At 31.1% G+C, this 19,040-nt stretch overlaps 3 protein-coding genes and 1 long non-coding RNA gene across 14 annotated transcripts; 1 reads left to right on the forward strand and 3 right to left on the reverse strand.

Annotated features, from left to right (window-relative positions):
• LOC108739535 lies at nt 1-5,409 on the reverse strand. Of its 5 annotated transcripts, none has more exons than XM_025978316.1 (8): nt 5,320-5,409; nt 3,826-3,919; nt 1,350-1,442; nt 1,191-1,286; nt 799-900; nt 340-571; nt 159-203; nt 1-83 (listed from the first exon to the last, which is right to left on the reverse strand). In XM_025978316.1, exons 2-8 carry the CDS (start codon nt 3,905-3,907, stop codon nt 32-34), a joined length of 702 nt encoding a protein of 233 aa, XP_025834101.1. In that variant the 5' UTR covers nt 3,908-3,919; nt 5,320-5,409; the 3' UTR covers nt 1-31. The 5 variants fall into 5 exon arrangements, with proteins under 5 accessions (XP_025834101.1, XP_025834102.1, XP_025834099.1 ...); XM_025978317.1 differs by lacking the exon at nt 5,320-5,409 and adding an exon at nt 4,050-4,690; XM_025978314.1 differs by lacking the exon at nt 5,320-5,409 and adding an exon at nt 2,960-3,587 and having other exon boundaries at nt 3,826-3,913.
• A 763-nt stretch (nt 5,410-6,172) lies between these two features.
• Nucleotides 6,173-13,215, reverse strand: LOC108739564 (zinc finger MYM-type protein 1). 7 transcript variants are annotated; one of them, XM_018473534.2, is made up of 13 exons: nt 12,854-13,215; nt 12,059-12,717; nt 11,585-11,800; nt 10,988-11,176; nt 10,670-10,768; nt 10,518-10,607; nt 10,242-10,446; nt 9,793-9,837; nt 9,668-9,715; nt 9,550-9,603; nt 7,033-9,310; nt 6,589-6,811; nt 6,173-6,509 (listed from the first exon to the last, which is right to left on the reverse strand). In XM_018473534.2, exons 3-11 carry the CDS (start codon nt 11,793-11,795, stop codon nt 7,033-7,035), a joined length of 3,219 nt encoding a protein of 1,072 aa, XP_018329036.1. In that variant the 5' UTR covers nt 11,796-11,800; nt 12,059-12,717; nt 12,854-13,215; the 3' UTR covers nt 6,173-6,509; nt 6,589-6,811. The 7 variants fall into 7 exon arrangements, with proteins under 7 accessions (XP_018329036.1, XP_018329035.1, XP_018329038.1 ...); XM_018473533.2 differs by having other exon boundaries at nt 12,055-12,717; XM_018473536.2 differs by having other exon boundaries at nt 9,060-9,310; nt 11,968-12,717.
• Nucleotides 13,216-13,259: 44 nt separating this feature from the next.
• Nucleotides 13,260-15,954, reverse strand: LOC108739539 (THAP domain-containing protein 2). The gene is made up of 5 exons (XM_018473477.1): nt 15,683-15,954; nt 15,346-15,614; nt 14,646-14,793; nt 13,925-13,993; nt 13,260-13,829 (listed from the first exon to the last, which is right to left on the reverse strand). The coding sequence occupies exons 1-5, from the start codon at nt 15,796-15,798 to the stop codon at nt 13,457-13,459; spliced, it is 975 nt and encodes a 324-aa protein (XP_018328979.1). The 5' UTR covers nt 15,799-15,954; the 3' UTR covers nt 13,260-13,456.
• Nucleotides 15,955-17,381: 1,427 nt separating this feature from the next.
• On the forward strand, nt 17,382-18,755 carry LOC108739545. Its single transcript, XR_003231905.1, has 4 exons — nt 17,382-17,711; nt 17,835-18,004; nt 18,257-18,475; nt 18,651-18,755. It is a non-coding gene; the product is annotated as an uncharacterized LOC108739545 (long non-coding RNA).
• Nucleotides 18,756-19,040: the final 285 nt, after the last annotated feature.

A 19,040-nucleotide genomic window follows, 5' to 3' on the forward strand; every position in this document is an offset into this window, starting at 1 on the left:
CTCATTGTATTATGTAAATACATTAAAATAGTTACTCAATCTCTTTCCTTCGAGCTGAATCGCATGACATACCATCACTTTCCCTAAAAAGTAAAATTATATTTCAATTGTACTTTTTAGCAGTGTATGGAATGTAAATTTATAAAATTATTACTTACAAATCAATAGAATCTGTCTGAACTGGAGACAAAGCCATACTTTTGCTTAAATGAAAAATATACTTAACAAGACGAAGCCAGTAAAAAAATAAAATAAAAAAATTTCAAAATTTTTAATTTCAAATGAAAAGAAACATCTAAAATTCAAATATTTTTTTGTTAAAAATACAATTTTAGTTACCTTTTAGAATTGTATTTGTTGCATACATAAACTTTTATAACATCCCACTTTCGATCTTTGAATAGTTTTGGATGCAATTTTATTAACTGTAGTACTTCTCGCTTTTTTGGAGAAATTCTCAGGTTGATATGTCTACGGAAAAATTTTTCCGTTACTTGTTTTTCTTCATCACTCCATTTCATTAAATTTCTCCTTCTTCTTTTGTAACCTCTCAACGTGAACGGTTGGTCATCTACATAAGTAAGCTTACATTGAAACAAGTTGGAAAAATTATTATAAATGAACTTTAATATTTTAAGTTGCCCTGTTTATTTTTTACATTACATGTCTATACCTACTATAAACATTTTCAGCTACTTTATCTAAATTAGCGCCAATGTTTTCAGAATTCGATTTCTCATCATTAAAAAAATTTTATTGTAGAATGTGGTGCAATTTTTTAATAGTAATTTTACTAACCTGAATTAACATCGCTATTTTCTAGAGTCACCTCAGTTAAAAAATCCTTTTGTATACTATTTACAGCAGCTACATTTTGTTTTTCTTTTTCATCACTATTTTCTAAAAACACCACTCTATAAAGTTCAATAAAAAGTGGCAAATAGATAGGTAAACTTCGTTCCCTACCAAAAGACGTTGAAAATGAACCTTCATAAAAAAATATATGGAATTTTGGTCGGAAACGAGTGTTGTCTACCTACTGCTGCATATTCCACAATTTTTTTTTTAATCTTTCTAAGGTTTAATTTCAAACAATTACCAAAGAATGAAGGAATGCATAGTACCTAATTAACAAATTGAAATATAAAAAAGCACGGGCAAAGTTACTAGACTATTTTTTAAATTCTTACCTGGGTCAGCATTCAAGCTTTCAGAATTGAATTCCTTGCCATTTTTTGTTCCTAATTCAGCTGTACCTCTTCTTTCTAATGTGAAATTATTGGATTCTGAAATATGGTATAATTTAGAAATAGGTATGTTATTCCCGTAAATGTTATTTTTTTACTAACCTGAACCTTCTGTAGTTGATTCAGTCGAACAACTTCTTTTTCGTTCATTAGTTTTTGCAACTGCATCAGATTGTTTTTCATTTTGACCATTCTCTGAAAATACAAAAATAAAAAGTAATGGATGAAAAAAAAGTAGGTACAGCTCAGAATAAATATCGGCAAGGGCTCATTTAAGGGCAACACATGAGGGTGGTTCAAGTAGCAAAGCCTTTCTCGATTCTCAAAACTTATTTACCGTGAATCAATTGGAGCTGGCAGATTACTTACTAACTATGACCGTGTAGTATCTAGAACATTTATGAAAATAGGACAGGTTAATAAAAATGGATGTTTTATTACCACCAGTTACTAATTCTGGTGAGCCATACACCCTACACCCTGTGCAAAGGGGAAAACCTTCTTCAGCCTCCTTTTAGGTTTCGTGGGAATGGGTAGATGGTGTAGGTTGGAAAGAGAAAGACGAAATGAACGAAATGAAGACAGAAGAGAAGTGAAAGATTATTTACTATGAATCAATTGAATCTGCCAGATTACTTACTAACTATGACAGAACATAACTAGAACAGTTATGTAAATAGGACAGGTTAACAAAAATGAATGTTTTATTCCCACCAGTTACTAATTCTGGTGAGCCATACACCCTACACCCTGCTCAAAGGGAAAAATCTTCTTCAGCCTCCTTTTAAGTTTCGTGGGAATGGGTGGATAGTGTAGGTTAGAGAGAGAAAAACGAACTGAACGAAATGAAGACAGAAGAGAAGTGAAAAATTATTTGTGGAATACTATTTCCTCAGCATTTACCTGAATGGTCTAATTGTAAGTTCTATGAAACCTACAGAAAGCTTGAACCAGGGCAAGTAATAGTTGTCCTTCCGAATGATCTACGATCTAATTAAACCGCTAGACTACGCCGCTCCTTGTTTATCCGAATGCACTCTCACTTCCCCTGAACATTTCACCCGAACAGATATTTATTCTGAGCTGTATCTAAAACAATATTCATTTCATTCTAAATTTATTATACACGGAAATATGCAAAATAGTTTTGTTCCTTATTCAATAAGAATTTTATTTAATTTGTTTCGCCTTCAATTTTTCGTTAAAAATTACTTTGAAAATCCATCAATTCTCGGGCCTCTCGGGATTGCTTTTCAGTAGTATGGCGTCACGATACTGTAGGGACTTGAAGCAACTACGTTTAGCATACGTCCAGCAGCTTCTGGCAGCCCTTTGATTATGAGTAACAAACATTAAGCATACGTGGTGCATTTATTCAGCAGTTCGTTCTATCAACTATCACGATTTCTTGAAATATGGCCTCAATTTATTAAGATTGATCTAAAATATCGTATTATCTATCTAGATTTTTGAAATCCAAATTTGAAAATCGCAACATACTCTTAAATTCCAAAACGTCTGAAATTTTATTTTACCAGAATTAAATTGTCTAATTTTTACATTCAAGAACTTCGAGTAAACAACAAATACGAATCGTTGAATTAAAATTTAAAAACTAATATTTTTCAACTCAAATATTTCAAAATCGCGATTTCTAAAAGCCTGAATGCTATCAAACACAATTGTATTTCTTTACGATTATTAATTCTTACCTATGACGTTTAGTGATTCATTTTCACCAATTTCTTCGGAGTTTGAGGATCCAGAATATGTAGCAGTTGACTCCTTTATTGTTTCCATCACTTGGGTTTGACAACTTCTCTTTTTCAAAGGAGAACAAAGATTTTCCGTAACTTTTCTATTATTTTGGCAGTTGAAAATGTGGGGCAGAACGTCTTTTTTCAGTTTTTTTGCGGTACCCGTTAATGAATACTTTAAGTAGTTTTCCATGTCATGCTTCAAAATGAAATGATCCTCGCAGCAAAACAAGCGCGTTTTTGTTGGTATGTACTTGCGACGAGCAACACCAAACCACTTTTTTTTCATTCTTTCTTCTAAAGGTACGCAAAAAAACAGTTTTCCCGGTGTTTTTCTTGTTGTGTTTCCACAGTTAGGCACATAACACCACCGATAGCTCATTTTGGGGGTTGGCATTTGGAAAATGGAACTTTAATTATCGAAACTACGTAAATAATGAACACTTTTGTCGACTGCAGAGGCCGCAAAGCGATTGCCTACACTGCTGTTGAGAACACTCAACAGTATCGTGACGTCACGCGCTCCCTCCAAGGTCATATAAGGATTTTTGATTACCAGCGTTTTGGACAGTACGATATTTGCCTATTAGTCGAGTTTCAACAACAAGCGATTTTTAGTACCTACATATACTTTCAATTCTGTTTTTTTTTCAATGTTGTTAATGTTATTTAATGTTCTATTTGTCAAATATCTTAAATTTTACTCTTCGTCATTTTAAAAGTGCCTCTTGAGAGGGAACAATACCGTTTTAATTGCAGAAGTTTTTACGTTAGAAAAATTAAATTACTGATGTTGTATATAACTGAAATGTACTAGGTACCTTTTAAATGTACAGGATGTTCTCCATGGTGACGTGGCAAAAAGTTTAAAGTTTGGTGTTTTTGTGGGCGTCCTCTAGGCATTTGGTAATATTGCTGTAATCAAAAATAAATTAACGTTCATTTAGATATAGAAACAATAAGATTGAAGTTATCCAAGTCACATAATAAATTGCAAGTCAGAATTAAGTCAAAAATTGGATGCCAGTTGCGCCTATGTATTTACCTATTACAATGCCTGGCAGTGGAGATTCTTTACGTGGTGGTGTTTGATGCGTGTTTAAAATAAAAATCTGTGTTGACCATCTACATTTTCGGGATGAGTTTGTTATATGTAAGAATTTTGAACGGTACGCCTGAGAAACCATACCCCTATGAATGGGAAGTCCCGAAAACCTCGGCATAGTGGACAGTACGGTAAGCGGACGGTACGGGCAATCAAAAAATTAGACACGTTGTCCTTTAAACTTCATTTCATTTCACTTCAGAGGTTAATCTTTTTAAAATGCCGAAATAAGTGTTTCATTAATTACATGAAAGTACTTTAAGACCAAGTTTCAAGTGAATCTGACCACAAGTAGAATAGGTATGCCTCATACAAACGTAGCAACCAGTTTTCACCCCCCTTCTAGAGGTTGATTTTTTTAAAAAGCCGAAGTAGCTGTATGATTAACTTTCAAGTAAATCGCCAAAAACAAAAATGTTCCATATAAATATTACCACCACTTTTCACTCCCTTATGGGTTGAATTTCTAAATATCCTTTCTTATTCCTTTTATACACGAGAAAGAAACATTTTAATGTATTTTTATTCAATATTGATATTTTTTGTTTGTGAGACGATACACATATATAATACATATACTGTATACACAGTATTTACAAAATGTACAATATTCTTATTAGGTACGATATATTTTTTATCATTTTATGCTAGGTTGCTACATAGACTTTTACAGTAAATAATCAATACTGCCCTAAAAAAATAATTAAAATTTAGCTTTGGAAATAAATAAAATAATTTCGATTTAACCATTATATACCTAGTTATAGGTATACACCATAATATACACTTTATCTTTGTATATTCTGAAAGAATGATTCAGTACGAAATTTGGCAACGTTGCGTAAAGCTGGTTATTGCTTTATAATTTTTATATACTTGTCGGATATTCATAAATTGTCTACCCAACTTTTTACTGAAACATTTACAAGCAACAAGCCAACTTTATATCAATTTTGGGTCCATAACATTTACTCAAATTTGGTTAGCTGTTTTAACTGCTAGAATATTTTACATTTGTTTTAAATGAATGATTATAAACACTTAACCTTTTAATCGAACGCAAGTTTTTCAAAAAAATATTTACTCGGATTTCTGATCTTAGAAAATGTATTATATGTCAACAGCAGAACCTAAACTTTAAAAAATGTATAACATACACTTCAAACAATATAAAGTTTAAATTTGCACGTTAAAAAAATTAGTAACTCACCGTAAATATACACGCTGTATATCAATACGAATATTCTTCACTGCTGTCAAAATAGTAGTATAAAATAAAGGAATAGAACTTTAGTGTCATCTCTTATAGAATAAACGTACTAAACAAATACAAATCGTCCGAACAATATTTAAAAATTTTAATGAAACTAATTCGTAACGCATCTAATCGTAAAATAATTGAAAATTAGGTGATACCTCGCTACTTCCTCACTTTAACACTATTCATAAAAAATATTTTTTTTTGTATTTGAATACTTTTATCATTTCTATTTGAAACATCAAATTTCATTTGATTTTTGCCGAATATATATTTTATCAGTGTAGCAATTTATAAGGTTTTTTATGAAAACTATCTGGGTGTTCTAATATTTATAATAGCTCTATTTTCAAATCAACATTTTTAATATTTTAATTCCTGTAAGAAATTTCGTGATAATTCTCATTCTGTATTGAGACCAAGCCTGTAAAGTATACAAAGACAATAATGTTTCTTTAAAATCTAGCAATGAGATTTGTATACCCATGATCATTTTCACTCGCATAAGGGGGCGTGGGAGCAAAAACGACTGTTCATAGGCGAATCTCATTCGGGTGAACAGTAAATTTGGCCAAAACAGAACCCCCTCCTCCCACCGGTCAGATATCGTTCTGTGCGACATGTTGATACATGTTATGTTCCATCTAATAGTACATTTATCTTGCATTTTATATCAACACACATCGACATGAAAAGCGGTCTAAATCACCAAAGATTTTAGTACCTAATATTTGGGGGTGAATCCATTCTTCAACATAAAAAACTGCACATGCTTTTTAAAAACTGTAAAGTATTAAACTGGACAAAACTCTAAAATTTATTTATTTTTATTACCTTATACACATTACAATAACCAATTGATTAGAAAGTAAATGTACAACAAATCGAATGTTATTGCTTCGAAAAATCAATTCTGGTCACACCCCCCCCCCAAAATTTTAAAACGCAAGCGTTATATCTTTCGGATAAGTGTAACAGCAAGTTCCTTTGTGGGGACCAAGAAGAAATAGGAAAGAGAGTATAACCATCGAAACTTGGCTTACACATTCACACTCACAGTACCAGTTAATGGTAGACCTCTTAGAAACCAAAACTAAAATCTTCATAAGACGTATTGATTCTTCTTTAATGTCCGTTTATCTCTATAAAAAGGAATATTCCTATATGACGGAAAAAAAGAAACACTAATATATTTCAGTATTTTTGAAAATTGTTACTTACACATGTTGTATAGTGTATAGTTTCATTTTCATTCACAAGTTCATTGCATCGTTTTTCAGCATCGAAACCTAAACGTTTCAACACTTTGTGGCCAGATTTTTTTCTCCAGATTGTGGTAGTTACTTTAGTTGGGTGGATATAATTCATTTTTGCGGAGTATTTTTGTTGCTACTTTCTTATGAAAGTGGACTGTTCTTTAATGGAATCCAGTGGTAGCTTGTGCCTTCAAAAATAGGTGAGATGTAAAAAAATCTAGGAAAACTAAACTTAGGGTCAGGTACAGTATACATTCGAATATCCCTCAGAATATGCGTCAGGGAATATGTCGAAAAATGTGAATATTTCGTGTTAAATCTAAATAGATTAAGTATATCTGAGACTCCCGAGAGAAAAAAAATTGTATAAAATGTTACCATTTATACTCGGATATAGGCAGGTACTTACTTATTTTTTATATATTAAATTTATTTTTCTGTCGTTTAGACTTGCAAACTTATCGATTATGTCCTCATAGAATGGTTGCTTCTTCATAATATCAAGTAGCAATTCTTTTTGTATTGAAATATTGGCTAACGATAAAAGTTTCTTTTGGCTTGTGCTCATAGTGCTTCTTGAATATGTTTTTATTCTTGCAAGACATGAGAAACTTCTTTCAACAGAAACACCAGTAGAAGGAATCGTCAAAACAAGCGAAAATAATTTGAAGGTTTCTGTAAAAGTGTCCTTGTTCTCATGAAGCTGTTCAAAAACTTCTAGCGTTGTTTTACTTCGATAATTTTCATCAGCATAAATCAGACTTAGCTCGTTTCGAAGGCGCTGCATTTTTGTAAATATATTTGGATAATGGAATTGTAAATTTTGCAAAGCTTCAGAAGGAAAACACGATTTGTATCGTTCAAATTGGGTGGTATCGATAAGGCAAACAAATTTAATTTTTTCACAATCCTGAAATCTAACATCCATTTCCATTAAAATGTGGTCTAAAATTTCAAAAAATTGCACTTGGCATTTTGTTTTAATTTGATCTTGGTCAAAATCCACATCTTTCCTTTTCACACTCGTTTTCGTGTTGAATTCTGTCAGTGCAATAGTTTTAAGAAACAGAGTGTTAAAGACCTCATCCGTTCTTTTTCCTCTTAATATTTCGCAAGTTTTTTTTACCTCTGACATGCAGTAAATTATATCTAATGATCTTTTTCGAAGGATGTCGTATAAAATATCGAAGGAACAAAAAATTTCATTAAACACGACGGCCAAAAAAGTAAATTCAAAGCTATTCATATCGTTTAAAAACCCTTTTGCAGGTTGTATTGATTTCTTATCTGACTGTTCGCAAGTTACTATAAATTCAAAAACATCTTTTAGTTTATTCCAGTCTTCAATAATTACATTCAATAACTTAGAATGACAAGACCATCGAGTTTTTGGTACAGTTGGTGAAGTGGAGTTATGTGTATATGAGCTATTTTCAGAGTCTTTGAAAAAAGAAGAAATTCCACTAACGCTTGCAAAGAATAGGCGACAAGATAAAATTTTTACGAGACTTTGCTGTAGCACCAGATTAAGGTGATGCACGACGCAGTGGACAAAAACAGCTTGAGGGGCCTTATCTTTAATTTTTTTCTGAAGTGTATTTAAATGTCCAGACATTACGCTTGACCCATCATAACATTGTCCTACTAATTTATGTTCATAGTTAAATTGCTCGAGAATTGTATGTAATATATTGTACAACATATCCGATGTTCTATCTGCGCTCACATCATGGAATCCCATAAAACGTTCCACCAATTTACCTTCTGAATTAACTAATCTGATTATTAAAGAGCACTGTGAAGATTGGGTTATATCTGTAGCGTCATCAACTTCTATTGAAAAGAAGTTAGATTCACTTATTTCTGTAGTAACATAATCGTTTATGTATTCAGAAATACATCCAATTAAATCATTTTCAATTGATTGACAATCTCCTGTAAATACATTTTTAATTTTTTCATATTGATTCCTTATTTCTATTGGACTTCGGATTAATAATAGACTTAACAACTCTTTAAAATTCCCCTGATTTATGGGATCAATGCTGTCGTCATGGTCTCGAAATGCAAGATGTTGTTTGCCTAAATATAATACTGCATCAATAACTACGTGAAGAAGGAGTCTATTTAATCTAACATGCTCGTTGAACTGTATTTTAAAAAGTCTGAAATTTACAGAGTTTTGGGACATGCTTTGATTTTTATCAAAATTTCTTAGCATCAATTCAGATTTCAAGTGTTCTACAGAATCTGCATGTTTGCGTAATGCTCTTGTTATATTTAACAAATCCGAGAATCCTTCCTTATTCCATACGGAGTTTTTATTACTAAATAGTAAACAGGGCCAACAAAACAATTTTTCCAGCACAGTACTGCTGCAGAGCCACAGATACTCTTTAAACCAAACCGATTTAAAGTTTATGTTATAAGATTTACCGGTCTTTTTTATTTCTTTTTTTGCACAAATCGAAAGTTTATTAGTTGGTCGTCCATTTTGCAAAATTTCGCATTTATCATTGTCTTTCCATTGATTGAACGGTGTTTCCAACAAATTTCGAACAATATCGTTAATAGGACTGGAAGGCGGAGAGACAGCAATTTTATCTTCTTCACCTTCACACTCTGTAATTATTTTCAGTTCTTCTTTTATTTTAATCTCCGATATGTTTTCTTCCAACAATGGATCGCTAAAATACAATATAATAAAAAGAAAACTATTAATGTATTAATAAAGACATTTTCGATAAAATATTTAAACATGATTCAACTAAACATAAATTCATAAATGGTTTGCCGAAATTGTCGGACGTAGATCGCGATTTCGGATTCTCCGGTTCTCATCAGCACGCCGTAGACAATTCCGGCAAAACACCGATTTAACTGCTCAATTAATAATAGACTCCTTAAAATTTGATATTAGTCTTACATAAGATGTGTTGGTTCTTCTTTAATATCTATATGTAAAAAAGGATATATATAGCTGAAAAAAAAACGAAGGAATAATATATTTTATTATACGTACATATATACAACAAAATGCTTACTCGTTCTCCTTGCGTTGAACCGACTCGAATGGTATACAATCACTTTCCCTAAAAAGTAAAATTATATTTCAGTTGTATTTTCAGTAGTGTGTGGTGGAATGTGAGTGTTGAAAATGATTACATACACTTTAATGGAACCGGTGTAAACTGGAGACAAAGCAATTTTTTGGCTAAAATGAAAAATATACTCAGCAAAAATAATCCTTAATTAAAAATAGTGTAAATATTTCTTATTCAACTCTGTTTTACGAGCGCAAAATCATTCACGAGTAAGTATTCCAACAATTTTTGTTAAAAGAAGCTCCACAATAATTATTTTACCACACTGTAGCTTGTTTCGGTAAAAAAATAACAGCACTTTCTCTACCTGAGAAAGCCACGGTATTGCGAAATAATTATCGCGGAAAATCTATAAATAAAACTTTTTCTGACTTACTCGTATTTGATTTTGTGTCCTTAATCTTAGAATAAAAAAAATAAATCTAAAGTATTCAAGAAATGTTAATTTGAGATTAAACACACATCTAAAGAAAACTATTTTTTTTTTTTCAATTAAATGTACAATTTTAATTACTTTTTAGGGTTGTATTTGTTACAAACATAAGCTTGTATAGCATCCCATTTTATATCCTTGAATATTTTTGGATACAATTTTATTATCTGTAGCACTTCTTGCTTTGTTGGAGCAATTCTCAATTTAATATGTCTACAGAAATATTTTTCCATCACGTCTTTCTCTTCATGACTCCATTCTATTAAACATCTCTTTCTTCCGTTACCTGTCAATGTGAACGGTTGGTCATGCACATAAATTTACTTGCCTACCATTAAATAATTTGTATAATTTTACCTAAATTAACCGCAAAGTTTTCAGAATCCAATTCCTCGTCATTTTTGTTTTCTGCTGCATCTTTCTTATCAACTTTGGAGGTTTTTGATTCTAAAATGTTTTACGATTTTTTATATTTAAACCTAATTATGTTAAAATTATAAATAACTAACCTAAATTAACATCGATACTTTCTATTATCACTTTAGTTGAACAATCCCTTTGTTCACTATCTACAGCAGTTACGTCTTGTATATTTTCATGACAATTTTCTAAAAATACAACGTTATAAACTTAGAAAAAAAGGCTTCACATTCCACAAATTTTTATTTTTTTAAATAATTTTTCTATTTGAGATTTAATTTCAAACAATTAACAAATCGGAATTCAATTACAAATCAAAGTACATGTGTAAGTATTAAAAACTACGTGCAAAATTAATAGAAAATTTTTATTAACGATTTAACTCGGAAAACTTTTAAAATTCTTACCTAGGTCAGCATTTAAACTTTTAAAATGGAATTCCTCATCGTTTTCTATTCCTAAATTTCTTTCGAATGTAAAACTCTTGCATTCTAAAGTATGACCCAAACCTTCTGCAGTGAATTCAACTGAGCAACTTCTTTTTCGTTTATTACCAATCGCAACTGTATCAAGTTTGTCTTCATCTTGATCTTTCTCTAAAAATTAAAAATATTACGATATATGTAACTTCTGGTTAGTACTGCTACCTTGGGGATAGTTGTTAAGCTTAGTATAAATAATCATAGTTATAACTTCATTTTGATTTGGTCAAGTTGACCGTGTTTATGTTGTTTTTTAATGTTTTATTTGTGTCAAGAACTCTTGTTTGGTTGAGAAAGAACGTGTAATTTAATTCTTTTATTCAGAATAAAATCACGTATAAAACAATCTTAGAAATTAAATTACAAGATTCCAATAAACAAGAAGATGAACCAGATTTTCGTTCAAGTTGTGAAGAAAGGTGACAAGGATTTTNTACCTAGCTACATATTATCTTTATCAAAAAAAAATTATTGTATAAGTATTGATACCCGCATATGCCCTTTCAATTTTTTAATTCTTACCTGATATGATATTGAATGATTGATTTTCATCAATTTCTTCAGAGTTCAATGATTCAGGATGTGCAACAGATGAATCCTCCAATATTTCCGTCCTTTGGGATAGACAACTTCCCTTGCTCAGAGTGAGATGAAGATTTTCCGCAGATTTCCCATTATTTTGGCAGTTGAAAATGTGGGGCAAAACGTCTTTTTTCAAAATGTAGTTTTCCATATCACCTTGAAAGTGAAATGATATCAAATTTACATATCACATATTCTTTTCTGTCGATCTCAGGTTAGATTTTATTAAAATTAATAATTCTGAACAAGAATCTGAAAAACTTTTCCCAAACAATTATACAACATGCTACCGAAGTGAAACTTCTTCAAACACACAAACATACCAGGAGCTATGTCTCCTATTTGTGACGTAGGATTGTTAACAATAGCAGCTGTCGCTTTCAATGCTTTTCGACGCGCTCTGTACTCACGTACTCGTTGTGCACCGGTTTTTGGTGCCTGTCGTTTAGCTTGGGCTTGCTGAGATTTTCGCAGACGGTGTAGTCTCGATCTTTCTGTTGATGTTTTTGCCATGATAATGTTTAATATTCCAAATGAAATACCACACACACGAACAATGGTCTGTAAACTGTATTACAAGACCTCTTATATTGTGGTTTTAGGTTATATTTTATATTATGTATAACGTCCACTATGATGTCTTTTATTCACCACTCAATGTTATAGCATAATATTATTCAAAATAATTTTATTTTTTATACTATGTAATACTATTGAAATTATGGTTCACTAAATTTTACCAGTTTTACACACTAATGTTTATTGTATATTATATCATATAACGTTCACTATGATGTCTACTTTTATCCATAGATAATAGATACACAAAGGGTATTTGACACCAAAGCAATGGTGGATACTCAATTTTGCATAGAGAGAAAGATATGGCTTTCTACGTTTGTGTGGCAACCATAGATAAGATATAAATCATAGATAATATAAATACATATAATACGTCAGTGATAACTAACAAGACCAAAAATGATGCGCAGTCGCAGATGAATGCGTTTTATATCCTCCACTAGCGATTATGCTTTTTAGACTCATTCACTTCGGATTAAACTATTGCGGGTCTAAAACCAAAAATATTAGTGGGTAAAATTTCAACAAAGCTATTCCCTAGACATAAAAGAATCTATACGGCTTTTAAAAATTATATAATATTAAACTAGGCAAAATTATAAAAATATTTTATTTATTTTTATTTACCTTTAACCAATTCTAAAGTTGATGTACAACAAATCGAATGCCACACTTTTGTTCAGTTGAAGTGCTGTAGGTGTACTCCAACGCATCCAATAAGAATACCAGAACTCATTTTCGTTTGAATTAATTTATTGTTTCTATTAAGAATATCTACGGTCCTATTTTATCAACATTATTCACTTCTTCATAGCTGAGATCCCCTTTTTACTTCATTTTTCTTATTAGGAATAGAAGCGCGTTTCGGTTTTCAGACTACCTAAGTTAAGGCTTCACTTGAATCCGTTTTTGCATTTGTTTATTTGTTGCTGTTGTCATCTCTCATCTCTCGTAGCTTAGTGGTCAAAGCATTGGCGCGTAAAGCCAAAGAGCCCGGGTTCGATTCCCGGCGGGGGTGTGACAACAGCAACAAATTTTTCCTCATTAATTTGAGGAAGTGTGTAGTGGGCAAAAAAGAATTCAAGAAATTCATTTTCAGAATAATATTTCGAAAAGACATTAACCGATTTTTCATCGTTTTGATTGATATTTTGGCTGTCAATACTTGATTTAAAAACATTCAATGCAGATTTCAACTGGACATTGGACCATTTACATAGGGATATTATTTCATTTCGCCTTGAGGTATTTTAACGGTACTGTTAGCTCGTTTGATTGCAAATGTGTAGGAATTTTCTCGGTCAAAGTACGGATATCGCGCAATGAAATGGATGGTTTGAAGCAGGACAACTTTTTTGCAACTGGCTCAATAACCTGCAGGGGATCAGCAATAACTTCTTTTATTTCATCTTCTTCAATAACAGGGGATGGTTGTGTAACAATAAATAGTCTGTGACGTTTTATTCCTTCTTGTTCATTAATAATATCACTCTCTACTTCTTCTTTCACATCCATTTTCAATGCAAAATTTTTGTCATTCTTTGATTCTTCTTTTACATTTATTCCTTCTTCTGTCTTTATGCAATCTTCCCATTCTGGATCGCTAAAATGAAAGTTACATTATTTTATTTCCTTTATGATTGAATGTAACTATTTTGTTTCATGTACTGTTTATAAGAGTTTAAAAATGGTTCTTACACGTCGATAGTAGGGTTTTCATATTCTTCTGTTTTCACAGTCAGTAGTGAGAGTGATTCTGTATTTTCTCTGTAATAAAAACGTTTTTAAATTTTGCTGTATAAATAAACACCAAATATGTATAGAATAAATAACTGCCTTATAATTTAAAATTTTGTACTATTTTGTACTAATTGTTATTGGATTTGCTCTTCATAGAAAACAAGAACAATTACGTACTTATATGCAAAGAATTTCAATTAATAAAATAAGTTATTTGATGATTTGTTTTTTCCTTTTTTTGGGTATCTTATCAACAATATTACTAATTGAATGAGCAAACAGACAATACTAATTTTCTATATATTTGTAATTGAATTAACTATTTTAACATGCATGTCCCTATAGTTCATTCAATCTATTAGTAACATTAAACGATTTAAGTGACAAGCAATTTAGCTAAAGACCATCTACATAAAAATCCGACATCTAATTTTTATAATTGCAATATTATTATACTTATTTTGCACTAGGATGCTTTTGTGGCAAATGCATCGTGCTGACTATTTGATGATTTGTTTCACAACAAAAATGTGAATAACAACATTAAAAATAAGACAGGTACCTTTCAGCATTCATTAAAGGGTTTGTACGGAAAGATAAACTTAAACTACTAAAACTTTTCTTACACTTTCAGTTTCATATTGCTCAATAACAGAAGACTATAAAAATTAAAACTTACATAAAATTTGCAGGTTCCTTCTTAATGTCCGTATGTAAAAAAGAAGATAATGTTTGATTTGTTAGATTTACTCCTGCAGTTTTCAATTTTTCTTCACTTTTACATTGCCTATATCTTCGCATGTAATCTGCTCTTGATTTATCCGTCTCTTTAAAGCAAGAAGTAAACAAATTTCCAAAAATTATTACTATTTAGGAAATTATCCGTTTTATAATTAATACTTAATACAAAATATGAAAGGAAATTAATTTAATTAAAATTTTTTATTTTATATCTCTCCCAACTAAGAAATCATTAGAAATAAGCCAAAGTAAAAAATGTTTGTGGTAAGAAAATTCAAGTTTTAACTCAGAATTTTGAAATGTCTGCAAGAAAATGGGTTATAGGTTTTAACATAATTAAGAAAATTGATTGTTAACAGTGAATGCATAAACTACTATGAAGCAGTTAAGTTTAAAAGAATCATACATAGTAGTATTTCCTAGATCCAAAACCATATTTTATCATGTATATAAATTAAGTAAAATTTGCAAATGGAAATTTTCAATTTTTCAGTAAAACCCAAGAAATATTATCTGATTACATGCTTTAACAGAAATGCATTTCATAGTTTATTTGAAAGTGTATGTTTTACGTTGCAGATTTGGTTTAATAACAAGTTTAAGTTCAAAAACTGAAACCTTTAAAAAAGAAAACGTACCACTTCTTGAAAAACTTGTTAGAATATTTCGAGATATTGAATTTTGTGTAGAATCAGTTTGGGTTATTTGGATCATAGCAGCGGAATTTTTCACATGTGTTAACGGTAAAGCATCTGCTTTTAACAGCTTTCGAATGCTTCGTTTATTGAAACAACTGGTTTCAAAATGCTGGGAGCAAACTCGGACATTGTCGATCAACTTAAAAGAAGATTGGTTGATTCCTAATAATTCCATCCAACATTTCCGCTTTTCAGGGTCTTTAGGTAACCTGCAGATATTTTTAAAACATCCAATTTTAGAACATTTAAATACAAAACTATACCTATATTAATTTACCTGTGAAAGGTAATCTTGACACCTCCCAAACGTCTCACTCCATTATTAGAAATATTTTTTTTCCAATTTTGGGAATCGCTTCTGTTGTTGCAGGACGGAACTGCACACAGCACCATCCTTAAAAGTTTATTGATGTCCAAAAAATAAGCAAAAGGGACAATCAAAAAGAGAAGAACTTAACACATTCATTATTATGATTAGTATTTGTATTTAAGGTATTTACGTTCAAGCATCTTCATATGATTATCTATCGTATGACGTTCATATGTTCATAGAGTAGCATACTGTAAGCATAGATAAGGTTAACGGTTATAAAATGGTTATAAAGCTACGACGGTAACCGTGTGAATCTGACGCACGATATACATAATCCACTGTTCAAACTTTATCAATAAATTGTGCGTCGTTTGCGGGATTAAAATACGTATCATAATTGTGCGTCTATTAGTTCTGTTAAAAAAAAGGAAAATTGTTTCGGTTTTAGATTCAAAAACTACTGAAGATATGCTAATTTAATTGACACCAATTGTTGCGTGGCATTTGTGCTTGACAAATGGTCTAATAAAAAAGGAAAGCTATGTTCATTTTAACATCCTTGCATGCAAAATTAAAATTCTCTTTCGATTTTATTAAGGTGAGCATATACAGTACAATTAATATTGTGTATTATTAATTTATTGTCAATTTTCGCAACATAAAATTTCCTGGCACATTATGCATGCGGTGGCGAACATATATTACTTTTTTTGTTAATAGAATGTCGAACCACCCGTTATTTTGTTAGAATTGTATGTATTACAAAATTTCAGTTTATCTAAATTTTTTCCGAAAAAATCAAATTAGCGCTAATAGCGCCACTACATTTGTCGACTCGTATCATGAGTCTAATACAGGAATTACATCTGCTGCTTCACTGTTGATGAGAATGCTTTGCAGTAAGGCGGGTTGCCATGTTGCCAATACTAAACTGTTTAAAACTTCTTATTTTAAATTCAAATTATTTTACTTCAGGCGAAATTAAACGAGTGCGCTGCTGTAGGCTTGAAAAAGATATAGAAATGTTACAGTAGGAGTAGAAATTTTAACCAACTAAGCTTTTTATTTTTTAAAATAATCTACTTAAATGTTTTTGGTTCATACCCAAGCAATCTATGAAAATAATTAAATTTTTTTATATTGTTTATGTAAATGAATGCTTTTTACTTTGTTTTGGATATTTGTCTAATCTAAGTATTTTTACGTTGTGTATTGTACACTACAATTTTTTTATACTATTTCTGTTAATGGTTTTTATAGTTATAAAAATGCGGACAAAAAACATAGTTATTAACGTAGATGACAGGATAGAGATATAATGATAATAGTCACAAGATTCATCGTATTCTTCGCTTCTGATTGGCGTTTTTCTACGTCATCAGTGCTTCATGCAATAGCTATCCTAATTTCGCAACTTTGTATGTATTGCAAAATTTCAGTTTATCTAAATTTTTTCTGAAAAAATCAAATTAGCACCACTACATTTGTCGACTCGTATCATGAGAGTTCATAGAGAACAAATATTCAAAGAGAACATCGATTAAAGATTCTAGGAAAGTGAGGAAGAATATTTATAGTAATTTAATGTTGACTTGGTGATTTGCTTTTTCATTAAGCTCTATAGGTTTTTCCTTCATAGTTATCTATATATCCGTAGCATAACTTGACAATTATTTATGAATCTATGGATTTTATAGATCTTGCTGTGTTACACCGTTACACGATCTTGTCTATCTTCTTGCCATCTTTTATTAAAAACGACGTTACGTCGCCATTTTTAAAATTTTGAAATTTTATTTGCTTTTCGGTGCATACTTTCATTGTATTTCGTGTTTTAATTGTTTAATAATGTAGTTTATTTGTTTTTCTTCTCAATTTTTACAGATTGATGATAAATAAGAATGGAAGAGTGTTCATTTTGATGCAACTGAAAAAAAAGCAAGTTGCCCGTCATGGTTTCGTTTCATTTTGGAGAATCTTCTAATTAATTACGGTGAGCATACATGGCATAATTAGTATATTTGTTTGATATTAACTTTAGTATTGTGTCATGCACGTTATTTACCAAGGAGGCTAATTAATTATATCTGAATACTTATAAGATTTCATTTCACAGGAACATTAAAAAAACCCTGGATGGCATTAATTTACAGTGCCTTGGTTGTGTCAGTGTTCATTCGATTCAGAAAGTAGCTATCCTAAAAAGAAGCACAAAAGTGCCTTTTTTCCATTGAGAAGGGATACATTGTGGCATTGATGAAGGAAGGATTTATGACGAATAAACTGGTGAGTAAACTGTATCAATTAAAAATATTAATCCAGATCCCAGAAACTTCAATTTCTTAAGCATTTGTAACTTACTTTCATCAGACAACTTTTTAACGACGTTTTAGAAGCGGCAAAAGCAAAATGTGGAACTGGCCATTCCATCAGCACAATAGTTAGCTTCTAACTTTAACACCACATTGCCACATTAAAATATTACTGATTTACATGCTTTAGAAGTTGTAATTAACGTTTTCTTGCCCGTTTCTATAGATTGTCCAAGTGAAAAGGAAGTAATTCTGATGGTACTGAAAGAGCTGATGCTTTTGACGTCTTACCCTTGCAACATAGTTTTGAACCTGTGAGGAGGAGGCATCTGGATATTAATTTGAAAACTGAAACAACGAATAGTCTGCAGTGGTATTCCTCCTGGATTTGGCTTGTTCATTCGATCTGTGAACCTTAAAAAGATACTTTCTGCAGTTAATTAAGGTGATAATGCATGCCATTTATAATATTAGTTGCTCTATGTCGTGATCTGTGGTTGTAATGTAAAATGGCGTGAAAGTAACGCTTGTTATTTTATAATTGAGCTATTTTTACTTGCTTTTTATTTATGTTTCTTAATTATACGTGTAATTAATATGTTTTTTATCCATTTCTGCAGGTTATATAATAAATGGGAGAGAATTAAAGTTCAGTTTGGTTATACTGAAACAGCCAATGTCTACATGGGTGTGGTCATGCATGGATTATATTCTTGATTTGCTGTTTCGTCTTCACCTTGTAACATCATGCAGTTAATATTCAACCCAAGATTGAGAGCAACTGGATATTTATTTGAATTCCACTGAAATAGCAAATTCTCTGCTACAGTATTCCTCCTGGAGTTGGTTTACTTTTCACACCTGTAAACTTTGGAATGTTACGTTCTACAATTAATTAAGGTGAGAATACTTGATATAATTAATTTCAGTTGCTCATTATTAATCTGTTTGCCACCGTATCTGTTTCAGATCGACGTTGGAGAAGACAAAGATGACCCAGTAGTTGAAAT

The sequence above is a fragment of the Agrilus planipennis genome, unplaced genomic scaffold, assembly GCF_000699045.2.
Source record: "Agrilus planipennis isolate EAB-ADULT unplaced genomic scaffold, Apla_2.0 scaffold224, whole genome shotgun sequence".
NCBI lineage: Eukaryota > Metazoa > Arthropoda > Insecta > Coleoptera > Buprestidae > Agrilus > Agrilus planipennis.

Coding starts and splice junctions, on each gene's coding strand:
- LOC108739535 (XM_025978314.1), bottom strand. CDS start 3,401: ATGCCAACCCCCAAAATGAGCTATCGGTGGTGTTATGTGCCTAACTGT. Junction 901..1,190: donor AAGCTTGAATGCTGACCCAG/GTAAGAATTTAA, acceptor TGGTGTTTTTAG/AAAATAGTGATGAAAAAGAA. Junction 572..798: donor AAATAGCGATGTTAATTCAG/GTTAGTAAAATT, acceptor TTACTTATGTAG/ATGACCAACCGTTCACGTTG.
- LOC108739564 (XM_018473529.2), bottom strand. CDS start 12,157: ATGGCAAAAACATCAACAGAAAGATCGAGACTACACCGTCTGCGAAAA. Junction 10,447..10,517: donor AAACTTTGCGGTTAATTTAG/GTAAAATTATAC, acceptor TCACATTGACAG/GTAACGGAAGAAAGAGATGT. Junction 9,838..10,241: donor AACAAATACAACCCTAAAAA/GTAATTAAAATT, acceptor TTTTCATTTTAG/CCAAAAAATTGCTTTGTCTC.
- LOC108739539 (XM_018473477.1), bottom strand. CDS start 15,798: ATGGTGCTGTGTGCAGTTCCGTCCTGCAACAACAGAAGCGATTCCCAA. Junction 15,615..15,682: donor GTCAAGATTACCTTTCACAG/GTAAATTAATAT, acceptor AAATATCTGCAG/GTTACCTAAAGACCCTGAAA. Junction 13,830..13,924: donor GAAAACCCTACTATCGACGT/GTAAGAACCATT, acceptor CTTTCATTTTAG/CGATCCAGAATGGGAAGATT.